Source organism: Ambystoma mexicanum, chromosome 6q (assembly GCF_040938575.1).
Source record: "Ambystoma mexicanum isolate Mex_15411 chromosome 6q, UKY_AmexF1_1, whole genome shotgun sequence".
NCBI classification, from domain to species: domain Eukaryota; kingdom Metazoa; phylum Chordata; class Amphibia; order Caudata; family Ambystomatidae; genus Ambystoma; species Ambystoma mexicanum.
The window spans coordinates 487,606,937-487,627,370 of NC_090937.1; the positions used below are offsets into that span (position 1 = coordinate 487,606,937).

Consider the following 20,434-nt stretch of genomic DNA (forward strand, 5'->3'; position numbering starts at 1 on the left):
GAGAGAAATCTTGCCTAGAGCCTTCTTCATCGATCCCTGCTGCAAAGTCCCTTCTGAGGTCTTGTGTTCAGTCTCCAGGACAAGGAATCCAGTGACCGGGTATTTGGCTGCAGTCCCTGAAGTTCTCCTGCTGCAATCTCTTCTTCATTGCTGAGGTACTGTGTTGGCTTGGGTATATACTTACCTTAAGCCTGTTGGGATTTCTGTGTAGTCCTGGGGTGTTTTCTGTGATTGGGAGGTCCCTCGTCCAGTACACCCAGTCCCACTGCTAGAATCCTGCTGGGGTGTCTTCTGCGAAGCCCCTGGACCCTCTTCTAACCCTAGAAGTAAAGTCCCCACTTGGTTGCCAGTTTTCCTAAGAAAACCTGACTTTTGCTACTAAAGAACTTATTCTAACACTGCCTGTTGGTCACTAGTCCTAGTGACCCCCCTTCTGCCACTGAGAACACTCATGCTCAAAGGGAAAGACTTTGAAGGGATTGGGACTTCTGCCTAGAAAAGAAATCAAGTGGTTTACTTACTTGTAAAGAGTTGGTTGGTTGGTAACTTTAATTCTAAGAGTGAACAGTTACAAAAGTTCTTACTGATCTTGGATGTGTGATGCACTATTCTTAAAAGTATGGTTAACATCTTTTTTTCCTTAGCCACTGTTTTTCCAGTCTAAAAGGAAGTAGATGTAAAGGTATTTTACTCTCCTGTGATTAGGTTGTGCCTCTTTACAAAAGTAATGTGTTGGTTTCACCAGATTATTCCTAAAGGGTAATTGTATGAGTGTCCTCCAACTGTTGGTATCACCAGGTTAGTCCTGTTAGGATAACTGTATGAGTGTCCCCCAACTGGGTCTTGCTTCCCCTGACTTGCTGCTAGCCTGTCTTTAATAAGTCTACAATAGGTTGTTGCCTACCTAGAATATCTATTCTGTAAAGTGTGACATTGGGTTTTACTTTCCCCTTCATTGTGAAGTTAAAGTAAGTGGGTTTTACTTACCTTGTGTTAGCTGTGTGCCATCCAAAACAAGTTACAAGAGTTATTGCTTATCTCCATCTGGGGTTCCCTGATTTCCAAAGCATCTGTAATTGTATATTACCTCCATTAGGTTTTGCTCACCTGGTATAACTGTGTGTTATGACAAAAGTAGTGATAGGTTTTTACTGCACCTAGAATAAGTGTTTCACTATTCATCAAAAGTATTGTGTCCAGTTGACTGTTTATGTGATTTGTTCCAAGAGTCACTGTACAACTGGAAGGGCCTACTGTCCTTGTATTACCAAAAGTAATCTAAAAATAACCATTGGTCTTTTACTCCCAAGGAATAGGCTTGGCCTATACTAAATGTGTATAACAAGGTTGTAACTTCCCTAGAACTACTGTTAGGTGTTCCAAATAAGGTCTATACTTGGGTCTGTGTACTTTCAAGTATAGTGTTGTGTTTTATATTGTGATTTCATATAATGTTTCAGTATTTACTTAACCCCTAGATTTATCTGGGCCTACTTGTATTTAAATAAATCCTTTATTTTTATAATACATAGTGTTTCAGTGTTTCTTTGGATCATTTGTATTACAATTTTCACTTGTACTGTATCTACTGCCCTCTCTCCCTCCTAAGATAAGCCTGGCTGCTCTGTCTACGCTACCCCGAACTCAGGTGGTACAGCCTTATTCTAAGAGTGGAGTCTTGTACTGCCTCAGTAGAATGGTTTTGCTAGGCCCTTAACTGGACTTCAGAAAAACTGTCCTAACATTGGCCAAAGCCAATACAAAATAGAAGAGTGAAAACCAAACAAAAAGGCCCTCCCTGGAGGAACTGCAAATGCAGACGCCCACCAGAGCGAAGAAGCAACAGTGTTGCTAGCTGGAACAGAGATGGACAGGCGGAGAGGTTTCAATTCGGTCTAGAGAGGAAGAACCGACGAGCTAGCAGGGAACTCCCACGTTCTGGCGAACGGAACAGTGAATGTGTTGCCAAGGGAAGCAGCACAGCCCCGGAGGCACTGAATGCTGCGTAGTCACTGCATCTCCAAGAGATCCGCAGAGAAGCACGCGAGAAAGCCTAAAGCAGACCAGAGAGGACTGCCAAACACCCTAGGGCTACCTTGGCGACCGGGACGGTTGGTGCAGCTGCGCATGAGGGAGAAGTATGGGTCTGGGACCTGCAACCAGTTGAGAAGAGCTTTGTAAACAAAGTTGGTTCAAGCCAAGGGAAGTGAGATATTCCCACTGGTACTGTGCACTGTATGGTGAAGCCTAGGGAAGGTAGTCATTCCCCCAACCTATGTGAACCTGGGACAAAGAGCCTGAGAAGGGCCTATGGAAGGGAGACATTCCCCCTAATATGGTGAGACTACAAGACAAGAGAAATCAGGGTAAGGAAGCCATAACCCCTGTTGTTGTCTATCGCGAAGCAAAGCCAAAGAAGTCCCAGGGGAGAGACTAATTCCCTGGGCATAGTGAAAGTGTTGAGAGGTAAGGCATTCTCAAGGGACCCAATAGTGGAGTGTACTATGGGCAATAAGAATTTTTTTAGTGAACACCACAAGCTGGAACTTTGTTTTGTATCTTGGAATGGAACCGAGGCCTAGGGAAGGGAGTCATTCTCCCAGGCGAAGTTCTTACCTGTAGTTGGAACTATAGAACATTGTCCAGAAGAAGGGAGCCATTTCTCTGGACCAAGAAGATCCATTACCTCTATAGTAATAGTTACAAGTGTGCAGGACTTAGTCATTTTTGACACACAATGGTAGACTCTTTTCATTTACTTGGACATCCTGACTGAATCCTTAGTTCCTTAGTTGAGACAGAGAATCCCCTCTTGGAATTAGGGAGAGATATGTTTCCTCTTTTATTTTTACTAAATAAAAGTTTATACCAACAAGCATGCCACCTGTGTGTCAGTTTTCTCCTTCTGCACCCTTACAAGAAGAACTCCTCCTATTTGGTGTCTCGCACAGCTGAGGAGATGTTGGCGTTAGCTTCACCAGAGTCCTTCGGTATCTGGGACTCCAGGACACCAAGTCCCAATGCCTCCCGCCATTACTAAGGAGGTTTTTGCAAGGTCTCCTATCAAAACCTGGTCCACAGCCTTACCAGTTTCCTTCTCATCACTTTCACAAACAAAAGCCCAAAGGTACTATCTCCCATTTCTGAAGCGACCTCTAGGCTGTCTTGCGAGCTAACACTGTCTTCGGGATGCAGACCCACTCCTCTTACAGGCAATTCTTTCCTTGTTGGGGAAAGGTGCTATTGAAAGGTACCTGCAGCGGAATGGAATAAGGGTTGGAATTCACCTACCCTAAAAGGAAGGAGGACTGCGACCCATTCCGGACCTGAGGCGCTTGAACAAGTTCTTCAGATAAGACCATTTCAAGATAGTCACTCTTTCGCAGATCCTCCAGAATAGATGGTGTCACTCGATCCTCGGGATGCTTATTTCATGTGATTATACATGCTAAGCACAGAAAGTACCCGAGGTTCGTCACTGGCAGTTCTCCCCATCAATTTTGGGTGCTTCCTTTTGGGTTTACCTCTTCCCTGAGGGACTTCACCAAGTTGATAGTGGTTGTGGTAGCACATCTGGTAGAGAAGGGATTTACATCTCCCCCTACTTGGATGACTGGCTGATCTGAGCTTGTTCTTCCGAACAGGCTCTGGAACATCTCACCAGCACCTGGCACTCCCTCCACAAACTGGGCTTCTCCCTCAACTGCAAGAGGTCTGAGGTGACACCTTCTCAAACGCTTGAATTTATTGCAGCTTGTGGACTCTTCATCAGGGAAGGTTTTGCCTCCTGAGTTGAGGGCTCATATCTTGAAAATGGTCATGCGATTTCAAAACGGCAAATATCTACCGCTATTTGACTTTCCGAGGTTACTAGGCCTCATGGAATCCTGCATTTTCCTGGTGCTGGAAAGCCCATCTGAGGATGGAGGTCCCTCGAGTGGGCCCTCAGATCCCAATGGTGACAATTCTCAGGCATTATGTCCCAAGCAAGGTAGCACAGGATCTCTAGTGGTGGGCATGCAAGGAGAATGTGATGGGGGAACCTTTTTGACAACCCTGGCCATAGAGAACTGTAGGTGCCCACATGAGAGATCTGATGATGAGCAGATTTTTCCCCCCAGCAGAATCAAGACTGCACATAAACCTGTTAGAGCTGAGGGTGATCAGTCTGGAGTTCTTGCCCTTTTGTCTTTCATCCAGGATAAGAATGTCCTGATAATGGCGGCCAACACACAGTGGCCATACACTACCTCGACAAAAGAGGTGGTGTAGGATCACTATCACTGTGCAAGGAGGCGATGCATCTCTGGTTTTGGATTCTACAAAACAGGATCACTCTGTCAGCTGCTCATTTAGCCGGCAAAGAGAATACAACAGCGGTCTCTCTGAGTAGGCAGAGCGTGATCTCCTACAAGTGGGAGTTGGCTCAGGAAGTCCTTCTAGAGATCTTTGTCCTCAAGTTGATCTGTACTCTTCCAGTATCAACAGGAAGTGGCTATCACTTCTGCTTGCAGCATTAGTGAGCTACAAGCCCTATCCTGCAATCCACCATTCATGGTATTCTCTAAGGCGATGGTTGTTTGAGTGTTCATCCCTCTTTACTAAAGCGGTGTCTTTGTTTCATTTAGCTCAAAGAAATCACACTCCCTGCTTTCTACCCTCCTCTTCACCCTTCTACCCAAATATTAGACAGCATGATCAGTTATTCATTGGCTACACTGACCACAATGGAGTCCAAGCCGTGACCAAGCAGACACTGTTGAGAGGAATTTTCCTGTGCATTTTAGAGTGCTCATCCATTGCTGGGAAATAAGTCCCTGATCTTTAAAGAGACAATTCCACAAGGTGAGTGGCAACTTCTTCGGCTCTACAAAGAGGTGTACCAGTGCAGGACATTTGCAATGCCACAACGTGGTCCTCACGCCATACATTCTCAAAGCACTATTGCTTAGATAATTGTTGGTGCAGGACACTACATTTGAAAGAGCAGTTCTGCACAAAAACATGTGTTAATTGAAACAACAAAAGAATTCACTTCTCCCACCTCCATCTTCAAAACTGCTGTTGGAGCCTATCTAAGATGAGGAATCTGTCGGTGGACACAATCCATCAGAAGAACAAATTACCCCTGTTAATGTTCTTTCTGGTGGATGTTCCTCCGACTGATTCCTCCTCACCCTCCCCACCTACCCCTCTGACTAATAGCAAATTTGTGTTCTTCTCTTTCAAAGTGTATACAGGGCTACATTACTCTTCTCTTGACGGCTGAGCACGGGGAGAGGAAAAACTAGGAACTGAGGTAACTGGGAGCGGTGTATGCTATATCATCGATGTCCGGTTCGGAAGCGGGAATGGTAATCGTTGAATGACATTGATGCTGCACAGTACCCCCTGCTGTCAAATGTTTCCAGAGAATGCAAAGCAGGATACAAATATATCTAAGATGAGCAATCTGAATTAGGGGCAAGTCATTTCTTCGTCCAACTGTAATGGAACTTTCTATTGATTCTCCAATCCTCCTGCCTCAGATCTGTTGCTGAATGTGAAAGGGCTCATCCTTTAGTGAGCCAAAGGTTCTGAGTGCCAAAATGGGAACATCCTATTTCCTGTAAATCTTTGAAGTAAATCTGGTTGTCTTAACCCATGATGGCTAGGTACCGTGCCCTTTTGAACATCGACAAAGTGCTGAGCTTATTTTTAACCTTGCTTGGTGATGACCGGTTTTCCTTGAAGGAGTTGTTAAGAAAGTTATCAATGCTTCTTTGCCGAACATCCTGCAGGATAGTGTCAGATGTAAGCGAAGTGGACATTGACAATACATCTTTTTCCTCCTGTTTACTTTCAATTTTTATGTTAAGGAAAACAAAGGCCAGGACTAAGTCTGTTTCCCATTACCAGCTCAACATTGCCTCTACCTGGTCAGGCACCTCAGTCTACGAAGATGGGATTAAGGAGCCTAGACCCATAGATGTTACCAACAGTTTGTCCCCAAATCGGCCCCATAAAGCGGTTTCCTCATATACCATATCCACATAGGTTAGAGGGATCTGTGCAGAGGCAGTCATAGATGCTGCTCATTTCAAGGGAATGGCATAAAAAGCTTCTAATATGGTGGTGAGATTCGAGAACCTACTACGAGCAGCCAACCAATCGGGGGGACTATTTTCAAAACGTTCTGTTTTAAACTGAGCCGCAGGATTGGCCTCATAGTGAGTGAATACGCTTTCAATAAACATTATACAAAGCCTCTGGTCTTGCCATAGAATTCAGATTTTCTATGTAGTGTGCATACAAATGTTCTGATTATGTTAAAGAATATGAAGGTTAGTATTATCCCCCAGTGATATTGGTGCACTCTTCGGTAAGTAAATGCGGAATTATTCTAGCAATTAGAAATATTTAAAATTGTTGCAATTATTCTCTTATTTTGAGCATACTTTACTCTTGGTTTAATTTCTAAGTTGGTTAGCAGTTACTTAAGATTGCTGTTTCTAAAATTGTGGTTGCTACTTAAAGAAGTTTTGTGCACAATTCTATTCCCTCCCAAGATTTCTGAGCTACCCTTTCCCTTTTTTCTGTGACTCGCAGGACTTGATAATAGATCAACCAAGAGATTGAGCAGTTTCACAAACAGGTTTGTTTTGGCAAGTTGTCATTGTTGGCTCCATAGTCGTTCATTGTTGAAAAGGAGTGCCTTTCATTGATCTTGCATGCTCCAAAGAAAAAGGAGGAGCATTTGCAAGTAGTAGAGTACCGTAAGCACATGAGGGAACTGTTATTGGTGGTCCTGGTAACATTTATTTCTGATTTCAGTTAGCTAGGACTTCTGGTATTTGTTTATGGAAAATGTAGTCTCTCAATTACATATTTGTTCATTGCTTCTGTTCTGCTGCTCCAAGAATGAATACATAAAAAGCATAATATTCTCCTTCAAGTCTAATAGAATCACACATTTTATAGAAAATCGGTGATCTGATGTTTTTTTTCAGTTTCTGAAAGTATTTCAGATTTTGAAAGACTAAAATAATGTAGCTAACTTGTGGTTGCAGATGATGTCAGATCACTTAGACATTATACAATTCTAATCTCCAATATAGTTAAACTATAACGGGGGATAACTGTTAGATTGAGTCATTTCTGACCTGCAGTAAGTTATGGTTTGAATTAGACTTGTTATAAAGTTAAATAGTGTTAATGATTTGTAATCGTTTTTTACTTGCAAGTGTGAAATTCATAATAAAAGCAAAGGTTTTTACGCTCTACAAATTCCACTGAATGAAAATTATGTGAAAGATGTTGCATTTTGCTAACAAAATATACAAGTTTATACAAGCAGATTGTTCAGTCCTAAAGAAGTGTCTGCTGCGCATGCTGGTTACCTGGCCACCCATTGAACTTAAGGGACCAGGCTCCTGCGCGAACAGTTGCCCTTGCACTGCCTCCTGTCCTCCCAACCACTTAAGCGACTGTATCTGCAAACCTACAGTCCCCTGACTCTCTGCACTTAATGAGCCACCTCCTGGCAGCACTTACAAGTTACTTGGACTCTTCCCCCCTCCCCGACACTTCTCTCCCTCCCCCTGCACTTGTGTGATCTGAATGACACAAGGCCTAGTAGGATCTTTGATTTGTCCTCCTTCTGTCCTCCCTTCATTGTCTTATCACGCCTAGAAACACTTGTGTACAGCCGCGTTATAAATGACTTATCATATCATTGTCCAATCCTATCTTTGGTAGACTAACTGATAGTTGTCTTTGTTGTTTTCGTCCTTTTACAGTTTTTGTGCAATGATAAACTAATCGATGACCAATATGTTTGCTTGAACAATTTTCAAATCGAAATGTCTAATGAAAAAAAGAAACAAATTGACCTTGAACTTCACTGTACCCAAAAGCATGGTAACACATGGAAAGCAGCTTCTGAACAAATGAAAAACAAAGAACTACAGTGTTTGGAGTCATTTGTGCAGAAAAGTGTGCCTGTAGAGGTAGGTGTTTCTGATTTCAATGAACTAGCTTTTTGTATGTTGTACTATTTCTCACTAAGTGAACGCATAAAAGACGACCTCATTTACTTTAGTACTCCCTCCATGACATTGCAGCCAGCAATACAACATTTACTTTTATTATTAAGCAACTATTTGCTTATGAAATTAAGGAAATACCGAAAGCTATTTTTTTCCTGTTGCATGGGGTTAGTTCTGGATTATTTTGCCTCTTTATCAGGAAGTAATAAATGTATCCTAATGGAATCCTTCAGATCCACCACCTCCTGTGAACTGTAGTGTTCCCTGGAGGTTACACTTGTCACTGATGTATACCTCATTCTCCAGCATGGGGTCTGGCATAGTTTCACATGCTCTGAATATTCCCTGTCGTCAGTCTGGGAATCCTCGGCAATAAAAAAAAACGGGTTCGCTTTCACTTTAAAACTGTATTTCTCCTCTAAACCAATCACTGTCCTCTGGGTCATACTGCCCCCCATCCAATGACAGTCCTCTCTCTAAGCCCTGCCTCTTGCAGCCATCTTCAGATTTTTACCGCACGCTTCAGTATTGGGAGTCCTCGATTTGCTCTCCGAGGTATTTGTATGTTTTTGTGTCAAAGAGTCTGTGTGCTCTTTTCTTCATCTGCCGACAGCGGGTATCCGTTGTCGGTGAAGTTCAGCGCCTGTCATGCATCGGCACTCCTGGAAGCTATGGAATCAATGGAGAAGCCGCCATTGAACTGTTAGATGACTCCAATCAAGCATTCCCACTAAGTCAGTGCCTTGTCTGGGATTGCTCAAGGGAAGCCCTTATTTATATATTTTTATGACAAGTTATAATCTGGATGATGAACCCTTGTATAGCTACTTTAAATTAGTTCAGGATCACTTTAGGAATGCTCTATGAATGATTGTCAGGTTGCAAACGAATTTCAGCAAAGGAAAGCAAGAAGCTGCTATTTTGACAAGTGAAGCAATTTGAGCCAAATCGCAAATCGTGGCACTTTTTCAGAGTGCTTCGAGCGCGATTACGGAAAAAGTATAATGAATAGAAAGTCTTAGCTTTAAAATGAAAGTTAAAACTCGCTTCTAGCACAAACGGTTCAAGAGATACGGACAATTTCGTGAAGGTAGATTTTGAGAAATGAAATAATGATTCAAAATGGCAAAATGACACTTTTACAAGTTGAAAATCGGAGAAGGGACACACGATTCCTATGATGCAGTTCTGGACAGGTTCAAATGTTTTGAATCAGATTATTTTAAGCTAAGAGATGGGTTCTGCACAGTTCTAGCTGGGTACTCACACTATGAATTTGAAATAGGCTGTCAGGGTCTGGTCAGGTTGGGACTGGACTCCAGGCGGTTGGTTCTGAAGTCACAGCTATCTGGGTCAGCTCTGCTCTGCTGGTCTGGTCTGGATCTCTGGTTCTGGTCTCTCTGGTTCTGATCTGGTCTGTGGTTCTGCTGTCGGCACTTCTTTCTGGGTCTGCTACCGGTTCTGGCAAAAATTATTGGCAAATAATTCAACAGCTCGCCCGGCTGTAGAATAGTTTGGTTGGATTGCTGGATTCTGAAGGCCTGCTGAAAAAGGGTTTAGCTGGTGGTCCAGGCCTCTCTGCTTTAAGTTCTGGAGTTTTCCGTCAGCGTGCTGTGCAGGAATTCAGTTGATGGTTGGAAAATGAATGTCCCTGTCTGGCTTCCAGTGGCTCTTTTTATGTATTTTGAAAATGGGTGTGGATGCTAACTTTCTTTGCCCAACCCACTCACGATTTGATAGGTCAAGGATTTCTCTTTGACCTGATTTGAGAATGGAACAGTGAGTCAGAGTCTTAGTCTATTGAAGAAACGCCCCTTTGCTTTTACTTAGAAAATGAATTTTTCATGACTAACACATTTCCCAGATACACAAGTGGTTGACATTACATATACACATAAGGTAGTTTCTGTTCCAACTCTGATGTTTCTAAGAGCTTGGATTAAGAAATGATAACATTTTGCGCTTTTTGGTTGGTTTACCAATATTGGATTTTTACCAATAATGACACGGATGTACACCGCCTTGCTACACATATTCCAGTAAATTTTCATTTTTCTAGCGTGAACCCCGTGTCTGCAATCTCCATAATTCATGGGGTTTTGCCTCAGAACATGGTACAGAGTTCTAACACCTCTTAAAATGTGCACAGAAAAATCACAAGAATAATATTTATATAATTTTGACAAGTCCGTACTATGAATTATCTATCTTTTTTTAAAATTATGCTCTGGCCCAGAGGGGTATGGTTTCCCAAAGCACATGGTGGAATTTCTGGTTTGTCCACTTCCTCCAACTCAAGTTGCTCACAGAGGCACTGCCCCTCCCCGTTTCTCTCAAGAGGAAGCCATTTATGAACCCCCCTAATTTAACATTCGCCTGAGCCAAGGAAGGCTCATTGTTCAGTTTCCTGCAGTCCCCAGCTGCTCCTCCCCTAATCCAATCAGAGAGGTGTCATTTCCCTTTGGTGAGGGCAGGAGAATGCAGGCCAGGCCTGGGAAGAGTGGCTGAGCAAGTTTCAACTCCTGTCGGGGGGTAGTTGCCAGGCAGGATTCAATCTCTTTAAGCCAGGCTTCAGCTAAATGTCACTTTTGTTCCCAGTTTTTCTTCATCCAAATCATACTTACAATGTTTACACATGCAGCTAGAACGCAGATTCTAAGTTCAAAACTATGACATTTAACAGTTGCAAACTATGTGACACTCAACAGTAGGTCACTCATTTATTTTAAACATTTAGATTTTAGTGTCTTTCAGTCCAATTTCACTTCAGCTGCTGACATCCACGCCTCAGCCAGTTTCATTATGAACATTATTTTGGGCTCTTTCTCTTTCCAGATTTTGTATGCACACAAGAATACATTCTGCCAAATGTCTGCTGGTGTTCAGTGAGATTTTTGAATATCTTGCAATGTTTAAAATAGGCATTTTTAGCTTGCATTTCAGAGAAACAAAGGTGATTTCAAAGTGCTTTTTGAGCCAACCGGCACTGCTGTTTTTCCTTTTGCACACATTTCACCCATGGCACTCCTGGCCCATCACGCTCGCACTGGTGGGTGGTAGGTCAGGTGACCATTTTGGTGTGCGCAAAAACTGCGCGGTTTTCCTGGATCCTGGTGCAAACGTGGGCTTTTCCGCCATCTTGGATTTCCTAAGCCCACAGCACCAAATGTTGCAGCATAATAACTCGAACATGGGTCAAAACCCCTGACAGAACTTCCCCTCACGTTTTCCATGTGTGCGCTCCCTGGTCTAGTGTTTTGGGGTTTTTTGCAACGCGCTCCGATGCACAAAACCACATAGGCTCCACCCCCTCATCTTGTTGCAACTTTGTACCCACTTTGGTTCCAACGCTGTGAGTTTATTCTTACGCGTGCTCCTTCTTTCTATCTCTCCTGCCTGCCTCCTCCAGCCTGCCAGTCTCCGGGTTGGTCTCTGCTCAGTTTTTTCCCTCCTCCGCTGGATTCCTTCTGCTGCTGCCCGTTTATCTGGCCTTTCTCCACTTCCTGTTCTCTTTGCTCCTACTGGATTCTTAATGTTGTTGCCTTCTCCCCTGCTGTTCTCTGCTCCCTGGTCTCTCCCACTTTACATTGGATTCTTTTTGCCTTCTCTGGAAATCACACTTACGCTTAGCAGTTGATTATTACGGCTATACCTTATTGGACTTCCTTACTCAACACCATCCTTCGCAAGACTGCACAGAGTCATCTAGATTTTTTGTTTTTTTTTGTTCCACCTATGGGCTTTTTCCCCAAATACGGGCTGATTCCGGAGGTTCAGCCGTTTTTCCAAAGGATTCCATTCCTAGGAAATTGTGGCGACCTCCCTGAACAGACCCCATCTCTTCAAGAAGGAGATCAGCCAGAGAAGCTCCAAGGACAAAAATACAGGAGATTCCGGACAATCCAACTTTACCTCTTCTTCAGGTGAGAGTGAAGGGGAGCTCAGTACTAAACCTAACAATTTGCAATGCCAAGGAAATATGGCTACTGCTGAGCCAACTCCAGCAATTGTTGATATCCGTACAGTGCTTGTCAATGGAGGTGCAAGGACTAAAGGCTGAGAATATTGTCCTACGCAATTTGCTAGCAGCCGGAGAGACTCTCCATACTGACCTGCCTCCAGTGGGTTTTGCTTCTGGCAAGTTTGATGGAGTTCCTAAAATGGTGAAGGAATTCCTTGATGCTTGTTATTTACTTTGCCTTCAGGCCCACTGCTTATGCCACGGACAGGTCAAGAGTAGGTTTCCTAATTTCTAATATAGTTGCCAATTGCCTAGCCTGGGCAACACCCCTGGTTACCTCCGGTAGCACTTCAGGACTACCATATCTTTGTTTCGTTGCTCCAACGGACTTTCAAGAGAACTGAGTTGGTGTTCACAACAGTTGAATCGTTGTTGAATTTCAGACGGAGATCAATGGATTTGATGACTTACATTTCGTCATTCAAACTTCTCGTAAGTGAGGCCGGATGGCAGGAATCAGTTCAGTTCACAGTTTTCCAGAGGGGTCTTCAAGAATATCTTAAAGACGAGTTAGCTCGTACTACTTGACTGAATACTCTGGAGGACTTGTTCTCACTTGCCTTACAGATAGTCTATCGTCTAGCTGAGCGACGAGCTGAGAAAAGATGAAATCGACCATCAAGTTCCTCTTCGTTCGTGCCTTCCTTAGAGGTTGTTCGAGCAGCTCGCTTTCCCATCATACTGGTTATTCCTTGGTTGCGCTTGCATAAGCCTCTCATCGACTGGTCACTCAATATGGTGTTGTTTCACTCGAAGTTCTGCAAATCAGAATGCTTACCTTTTACTGAAAAGGATCACCGTTCTGATTTCTATTCATCTCATGAAATAGTACCGGTCAACTGTATTCCTCCTCAGTATCAAGAGTTTTCCGACAAGAGTTCCCAAGGAATTACCTCCTCCCAGAACAGAGGATTGTGCCATTGAAGTGTTACCTGATGTCATAGTTCCATTCAGACATATGTATTCATTGATCATTCCAGAAAAAAATGCCCTCAGAGAATACCTCGATAATAACTTGAAGAACGGTCTCATTCACCCTTCTAAGTCCTCGGCGGGAGCTTCCTTATTCTCCATACCTAAGAAAGACACAAAGGAACTCGGACCTTGCATTGATTTTAGAGGGCTCAATAAGGTTACCATCTTTGATCGCTACCCTATGCCTTTGATTAAGGACATACTCAAGGCAGTTCAGGGAGCTGTTGTATTTAGCAAGTGTATCTTAGGGGTGCTTACCATTTGTTGAGAATAAGAACCAGCGACGAGCGGAAGATGGATTTTTGCACTCCTTATAGTCTCTGACTACAGAGTCATGCCATTTGGGCTGGTTAAACCACCAGCAATAATCCAGCGATTTATGGATCGTCTATTTGCTGACCTCCTCTATCTATCCGTGATAGTATATTTAGATCACATACTGGTCTTTTCTGCCAGTCCTGAACATCATCACAAACATCTCTATGAGGTATTAAGATAACTCAATATAAATCACTTGTTTGCCAAACCAGAGAAATGTCTGAAGTTTCTTCCGTACCGTATCTAGCGTTTATTTTCTCTGACCAGGGAGTTGAGATGGACTCTAAAAAGGTGTCTTCCATACTTAGTTGATCTTCCTCCACAACTGTTAAAGACATACAAAGGTTCCTGGTCTAGCTGACTTCTACCGAAAGTTCATAGGAAATGTTTCCAACTTGGTCCTACCCCTCACGGCTTTATTAAAAAAGGATTTGCCGTTTGTATGGAACTCAGGAGCTGAAAATGCCTTTTAGGGCCTTGAGAACAAGTTCTGCTCTGCTCCCATCCTCATGCAATCCAACCAACAACAACCCTTTATGGTGGAGACTGATGCTTCAGCGGACGCGATTGGAGCCGTGTTAACAGTTGGAAGATAGAGTTGAACACCCGGTTGCATACTATTCCAAGACTCTAAACCCCAGTGAACAAAACTACTCTATAATAGAATATAATATAATAGAAAAAGAGCTATTATCTATCAAACAAGCGTGTGTGGATTGGAGACCTTTACTTTAAGGTTCCCTACATCCTTTTGCGATCAGCAGATGGAATGTTGTAACACTCGTCAGGCCAGATGGGCCTTCTTTTTTGCCCAATATGATTTTTCTATCGCACATATTACGGGGAGCCAAAACGCTGTATCAGACAGTTTATCCCGAAGCCCAGCGGTGTGTCATGACACACTCGTCAAAAGAGAACGAATGCTTGAGGAAGACAAGTTTGTGTTTGTGGTCTCTTCTCTTGTTCAAGAGGTTAAGGAAGCCACTTTGAGCAATACACTTTCACTCCCTCGCGGTTTCACTCCCTGCTGAAGACGAAGGAAGGTCTATTCTTTCTTGATGACTGCCTGTTTGTACCCAATCCTAGATTCTCACCTGGGGACATGACTTCCTGCTAGCACGGCGTAAGGGAATTGCCTCTACCACTGATCTCATCACGCGGTCGTTCTGGTGGCCGACTGTAAGACAAGATATCACACTCTGTCTAATCTTGTTCCTTATTTACCAGAAGTAAACGCTCCACTGCCAAACCAATCGGCTTCCTGGAGCAACCCAAACTATCTTTACAACCATGGACCCATCTATCCACTGACTTTGTGGTTGACCTCCCCCTTCTCAAGGTATGGTGACCGTGGATAGTTACAGTAAGGTTGCCCACTTTTCACCACTTAAGGGTATCCCCGCCGCTACTGAAATGGCACATGTCTTCCTTAGAGACATATTTAGGTTACTTGGGTTACCCATTTCCATCATGTAGGATCAGGGATTGCAATACACCTCTCAGTTTTGAAAGACCCTGTGTAATTTACTTGGTATTGAACAAGCCCTTGGTATTGAACAAGCCCTCTCCTCTGGTTACTATCCCCAATCTAACGGTTAGACTGAACGTCTTCATGGTACCATGGAACAATACCTCTGATGTTTTACCAACTCAGAGCAGGATAACAGACTAATATTAGGGCCCTTTTTCTGACATGTCCCAACACAAGGGTCAGGCAAATTCAGGCAATTGACCAGAATCACTACACCTGATAGCACTTTCCCTTCCCCACAGGGATGAAAGCTGGAGCACAAGAGCACACTACAAGCCAGGCGGTCAACACAATGAGACAGCTATCCCAGGCCGGCAGTTCAGGAGAAGGAGAAAGGCGGCGAGAAGCGAACTTGCCCTTTGCGACTCAGACCCACGATTTCTCTGTAGAAGAAATCGTAAGAACGTGAACAAAAGCTAACGTATGCTGCAGCAGATGTCAACGGTACACGGAGCGCTGATAAGCAGGAGAACAGAAGGCGCTTGCTACCATGTTACCGTCCTTGACTCCAGATACAACGAAGGCCAAGCGGTCCATCACACCCGGTGAGTCGAGGAGAGAACCGATAAGAAACTGAACTGTGTTGAATGAAAGTTACAAGTTAAGGAAAGTTCAAATAACTGTGAAGGTCGCAGGGGAAAACCAGCTGAAAGGGTCCGGCACCATGTGGGTTTATGATGAGAGACTCTTAACTGATTCCCCAATTGTGTTGAAACTACCAATACCAGAAGGCTGTGCGAGAGCCATGAGAAGAGTGTCAAAGTGGTGTGCGGAGGTCTAGCAAAATCCACTGTACAGTCCAAAGTCTTTGACCGGCAAATAACGTAAATCGAAGGGAGGCGAATCCCGCAAGACGAGAGAAAAGATTGGCAAGAGTCAACCCGATGGAGGGATGCCGATAAGGGGCAAAGCCTGATGCCTTAATTAACATTTGTGCTGACAAGAGTGAACCCGAGAAAGGGAGGTTCACCGAAAGCTGTTTAAAAAGATATTAAGAGGTTTTTTCCAAGATGGCCGCCGGCTGGTAAACACTGTCTCGCCTGAGCTCCCTGATCGGATCGGTTCCTGACAGTGCTGCCTGAAGCGGACTTCTCTTTCTGCCCTCCCCGGCTGATGGTTGCAGTCTCCTGTCCGTGTGGAGCAGTGTAGTGCGGGCGTTCCCGACGTGGATGACTGTTTCCCCGGGCTGGCGGTCTGACACTGTGGTCTTGTGTGCGGCTCCTCCAGTCCCCACTTGTTGGCTCCTGCGGGTGGGCCCCTGTCCAGCATAGCCCACCGGTGGTGCGCTGGTGGAGAGACCCGCCGTGGGAGGATTGCGGGGGGTGCCGACATCCCTTCAGAGTGGAGGAGGAGGTGTCCGGCACCCGCTGGGCTGACTGCGGTGTCTGGCCTGCGCGGCCCCCGGCGACTACACAGGAGCGGCGGGCCGAAGAGGAGCGCAGGCTCCGGTGAGGTGGAGCACCCTTCGGGCTCGTGGTCTGGCGGTGGGCCTCAGAGGGGAGGCCTCTTTTGCTTTGTCAGACATCCCGGCTACAAGTAAGGAGCACGGGTGGAGGGGAGATTCTGAAACTGAGCTCGGGACGGAGGGAGGCACCGAGCGGTGGGGGGGGGGAACGGCAGTCTATCCAGGCCCCCCAAAGCAGTACACGGCCAGAGGTCTGTCCTGGAGCACGTAGTCAGGGACGCCCTTCAGATCGAAGTGTCCCTGACTATTAAAGAGACAATTTTTATTTATTTATTTATTTTTTCTTCTTTCTCCTGTTTATCTGGGGATCCCTTTTACCCGAGGGGGGTTGACCCTCTTTGCTGACCCACCCCTTGAGTCTGGACCACGTAGGATCTGAGGTTTACCTGCATAGGGGTGCAGTCGCTGAGCTGTACAGTGGAGGGGGTGGGCCGCTACACCCGTGGCTGAAGACCCTCCTCACGTTTTGCCTGGCAGTATTGGTTGGATGGTCTGCTCCCCTCCCTGTCCTCGTGCGCCGGCGGACCCCTGAAGCTGTGGAAGGGTTCCAACTCTAATTAATGCAGTGGTCTGCTGAAGATATCTGAGGTGCTACGACGGGCTCTCCACAATGTCCAGAAACAAGGCTAAGGACCCCTCCTCGGCAGTGAAGAGCTTGAAAAAATCCCAGGAGGCGACCCTTGCCGGGCTTTGGTCCCGGACGCCTGAAAGGGAGGGTGACTTGTTAGAGGAGGCGACAGGGGCGGGATCACAGTTCTCCACCCAGCCCTCCCAGGATGCTTTAGTCACACATACAATCCTAAAGTAGTTTCTGGGTGAGATGGTCGACAAAATTACTGCGGCAGGCCAAAGGCAGACGGACTCCCTGCGAGAAGATTTAGCGGAAGGACTCGGGGAAATCAAATGCGACATAAACAAGGTGGAAGAAAGGGTCGGCATTACTGAAAAGGCCATCCAAGAACTGACAGATTATGCTCGTCAGGCAGGGAATTTGCTAGAGACTCTAGCTGTGGCAACTCAGAATCTAGAGCTGCAGGCTGAGGAGCTGGAAAATCGCTCCAGGCGGATCAATATTTGGGTCAAGGCTCTTCCGGAAACTATCCAGGCCCAGGACCTCACGCAAACTCTTACGAACATCTTCACGGACTTGCTGGAGGGAGAGTCGGACCTGGACCTGCAGTTCGATAGAATTCAGAGTGGGGCCTCCCCGGTACGAACCCGGCGTGAGGCCAAGGGACATTTTGGTGGCCTTCCATAGTTATGTGACGAAGGAGACGATTATGCAGAAGGCCAGAAAGGCGAGCAGCATCACTTGCAATGGTTCTGAGATTTTTCTGTATCAAGGCTTGGCACAGGTGTTAGGGAGAATTCTTTGTAAAGGCTAATTTCCCAAACCTAGTGAGCCCCCCAGCAGCTTTGCTGGATTTTTGGGGTTTATTTTTTTCTCCTGCTAAGAGTGAGACTCTTTTATTCCCACTCTTAGACATGATTTGAGGTGTTCCTTTATCTTTCCATGTGTTTTATGGGCTATGGGGTCTTTTACTCCATAGGGTCTCATGTGTTTTTGATGTGAGTTACATAGCACCCTCCGTGCCGTAAGCCAGGGGTGTCGTAGCGACCCACCCCCCCAACATAGACTCCATACCCTGGGACTGACTGTCTCCCAGGGCATGTAAAGTCACCATTGGCTTTACTAGTCCCAAATTATGAACAGAAACCAGTACAAACCATCATATTGTGGACATACTGGTAGGGGCAATTCGATTGCCCCAGGGTCTGTTGTTCGAGGGGGCACGTCTCCATCCCCCCTGATCGAGTTTTGGCTGGTGGCAGTGGATACTACTTTTTATATTCGACCGCAAATATATCTCTATGGGATTTTCCCATTGTTCGAGGCTACCAACTTTAATTATTTAGTTCTTATAGCCTCGAACATACCGTCGGTTTATTTATTTAATATTAATTCACCGGTTGGTATTTGTTGCCGGAACTCGATTCTAAAATGGCGTTCGTTTTCTCTTCTATGACTCCAACCCAAGTCGAGCCCTTTGTTCCACTTTTTGGCGGGCTTCTCCACAGAAGCCAACAAAAGTGGTGCCACTCTGTCTGGGTACCACAGGGGGTGTGGGAGGGGATTTAGGCGCCCTGGACTTAGTTACCTTGGTAACTCAAGTCGCACTCTTGTGTGATTGGCCCAAGTGGTCAGCCGGCTACTCATCACTTAGCATGTTTGATTGACAGCTAGGCTGAGTGAACGGGGGTGTGCTGCATAAAAGCAGGGCTTTGGGGACTGGAACTTCAGAAGTCGCCACAGGACCTAAGAATCTGAAGAGGGAGAAGCTGAGCCGACCTGCAACGACGACACCACCGGTGGAGCCCTGCTGAACCGTCTCACCACTTTTTTCCCGACGACAGAGGAGATCTCCAGTCCGGAGAGTCTTCTTCCTTTGACTGGTGGGGATAACCAGTTTTGCCTTCTTTTCACCTTCCTGGAGCATCTTGTGGCCGCCTTGCCCATGCCAAGCACCCCGGCAACCGGAATACCACGGTTTACCGCTACTGCAAAGAGAAGGGTAGTATCTTTTAACCGAAGAACTCCCCGGCTGGTTTCTTCCCTGGCAGTGCAACGACCTTCATCTTTCCTCCACGGCGAGACCTCCTCTTCCTCTGGACGAAACACCGACTTGCACCCGCTGCCAGGAACAACTGCCCCCGCTGGAGCTTCCTTCACACTTAAGGTACTGTGTCCCGCCTGGCTTCCCTTGTCAGATCGTTCGGGGTGACAGTAAAGCCTCGACTTTCTAACCTGGGCTGGCCTGGGACAACCCAGCTAACTTTTCCTGACTTTAATTTCATCCTTTTTGTGCGAACTATCTACAAGACTCTTTGGGCATAACCCCACTGTGTGAACCTGGACCCCTTCTGCTTGCTCTCTCCAAGAGTGGGCCTTGCAATTGACTTCCTTGCTCTCCGGTAGAACTCTGCCTACCCTGCCTTACTGTGGTTCTTTTAAAAGTATTGAAACTTGTGTACTTCCATAACTCTGCCTTTTTCCCTCCCTTTTTAATAACTTATTAGAGTGCCTTCTTATGTTAAGCGCTCACCTGTGTCTGAAAATAAGTGGTGTTTCTCACTAAGACTTGTCTAATAAGTAATTAGGGTTGTATGTATATGATAGTGACTGTGTGCTGAATTTACTTACCTCTTTTTGCTAGTGTAATTTACAAGTGTGTTTTTAAATAAATAATTTTATACTTTTACACCAAAGCTCTGGTCAGTGTTTGCTTGTGCTACTGTGTCTCTGTACCTATTGTGTATACTCTATATACTGCCTAACTCTTCTTGAGGGAAGTCTGACTGCTCAGCCACAGCTACCAAGTGAATCTGTGTGGTACAGACTGCTACCAAGTGGGTTTACTGCCAAAAACCTGTAGTCCTAAATCTTTTGCAGTGGTCCCAGAGGGAACTGCACAGGTTTCTGCCTAACAGTAGTGAACCCAGCGGAGGGAGGCTAACATTCAAATGGGGGGGGGGGGGGGGGGGCGGACTGAGCCCAGAAAAGGGGGACCCAGTGGTGAAGAGGCATCACCCAACGTGCCACGGAAAAGGAACTCTTTTGTGTATTATTTTACATGCAGCAGGTCCTTGGAGGCAAGAGATTTTTTGGTACAAAAGAGACCTAGCCACCATAGGTCCTGGTACCTGAGAACAGAACTGTAGGCTTGTGCTTACACAAGGTTGAGTGTGTGCTGTACTCCGGAATCCCACCTTGTCCAGTGCTGAAAATGTGGGTAGGAGAGACCTCTGAGTACTACATCCTGACTTATCATTTGTGAACACTTCTTTCTTTCTCAAGAACCTTATCCCACACTCTTTTTGTATTTAGTTGTAAGGTTTGGCAATAGGTTTTTCTTAGTATAGGCCCTTTTATTTGACAAGACGCCACTAGGACTGCCTTATTTTTTTTTATGGTCGTAGCTTGCTCCCATCTTAGATCTAGGTTAGGTTAGGCATTTTTCAAACCCATTTATACAGTTTTAATAAACGCCCTTGAACTGTGATCACTTGTCTGTCATTACTGTTGCCACCATGAGTTC

At 45.3% G+C, this 20,434-nt stretch overlaps 1 protein-coding gene across 5 annotated transcripts in view; it reads left to right on the forward strand.

Moving 5' to 3' along the window:
• The window catches only part of CENPE (centromere protein E), a 2,471,681-nt gene that overhangs the window by 2,094,087 nt on the left and 357,160 nt on the right, over positions 1–20,434 (forward strand). For all 5 annotated transcript variants that reach the window (XM_069630970.1, XM_069630968.1, XM_069630972.1 and 2 more), the window contains one exon: positions 7,779–7,988. In XM_069630970.1, coding sequence (XP_069487071.1) covers positions 7,779–7,988 — 210 coding nt within the window. The remainder of the gene's footprint in view (positions 1–7,778; positions 7,989–20,434) is intronic.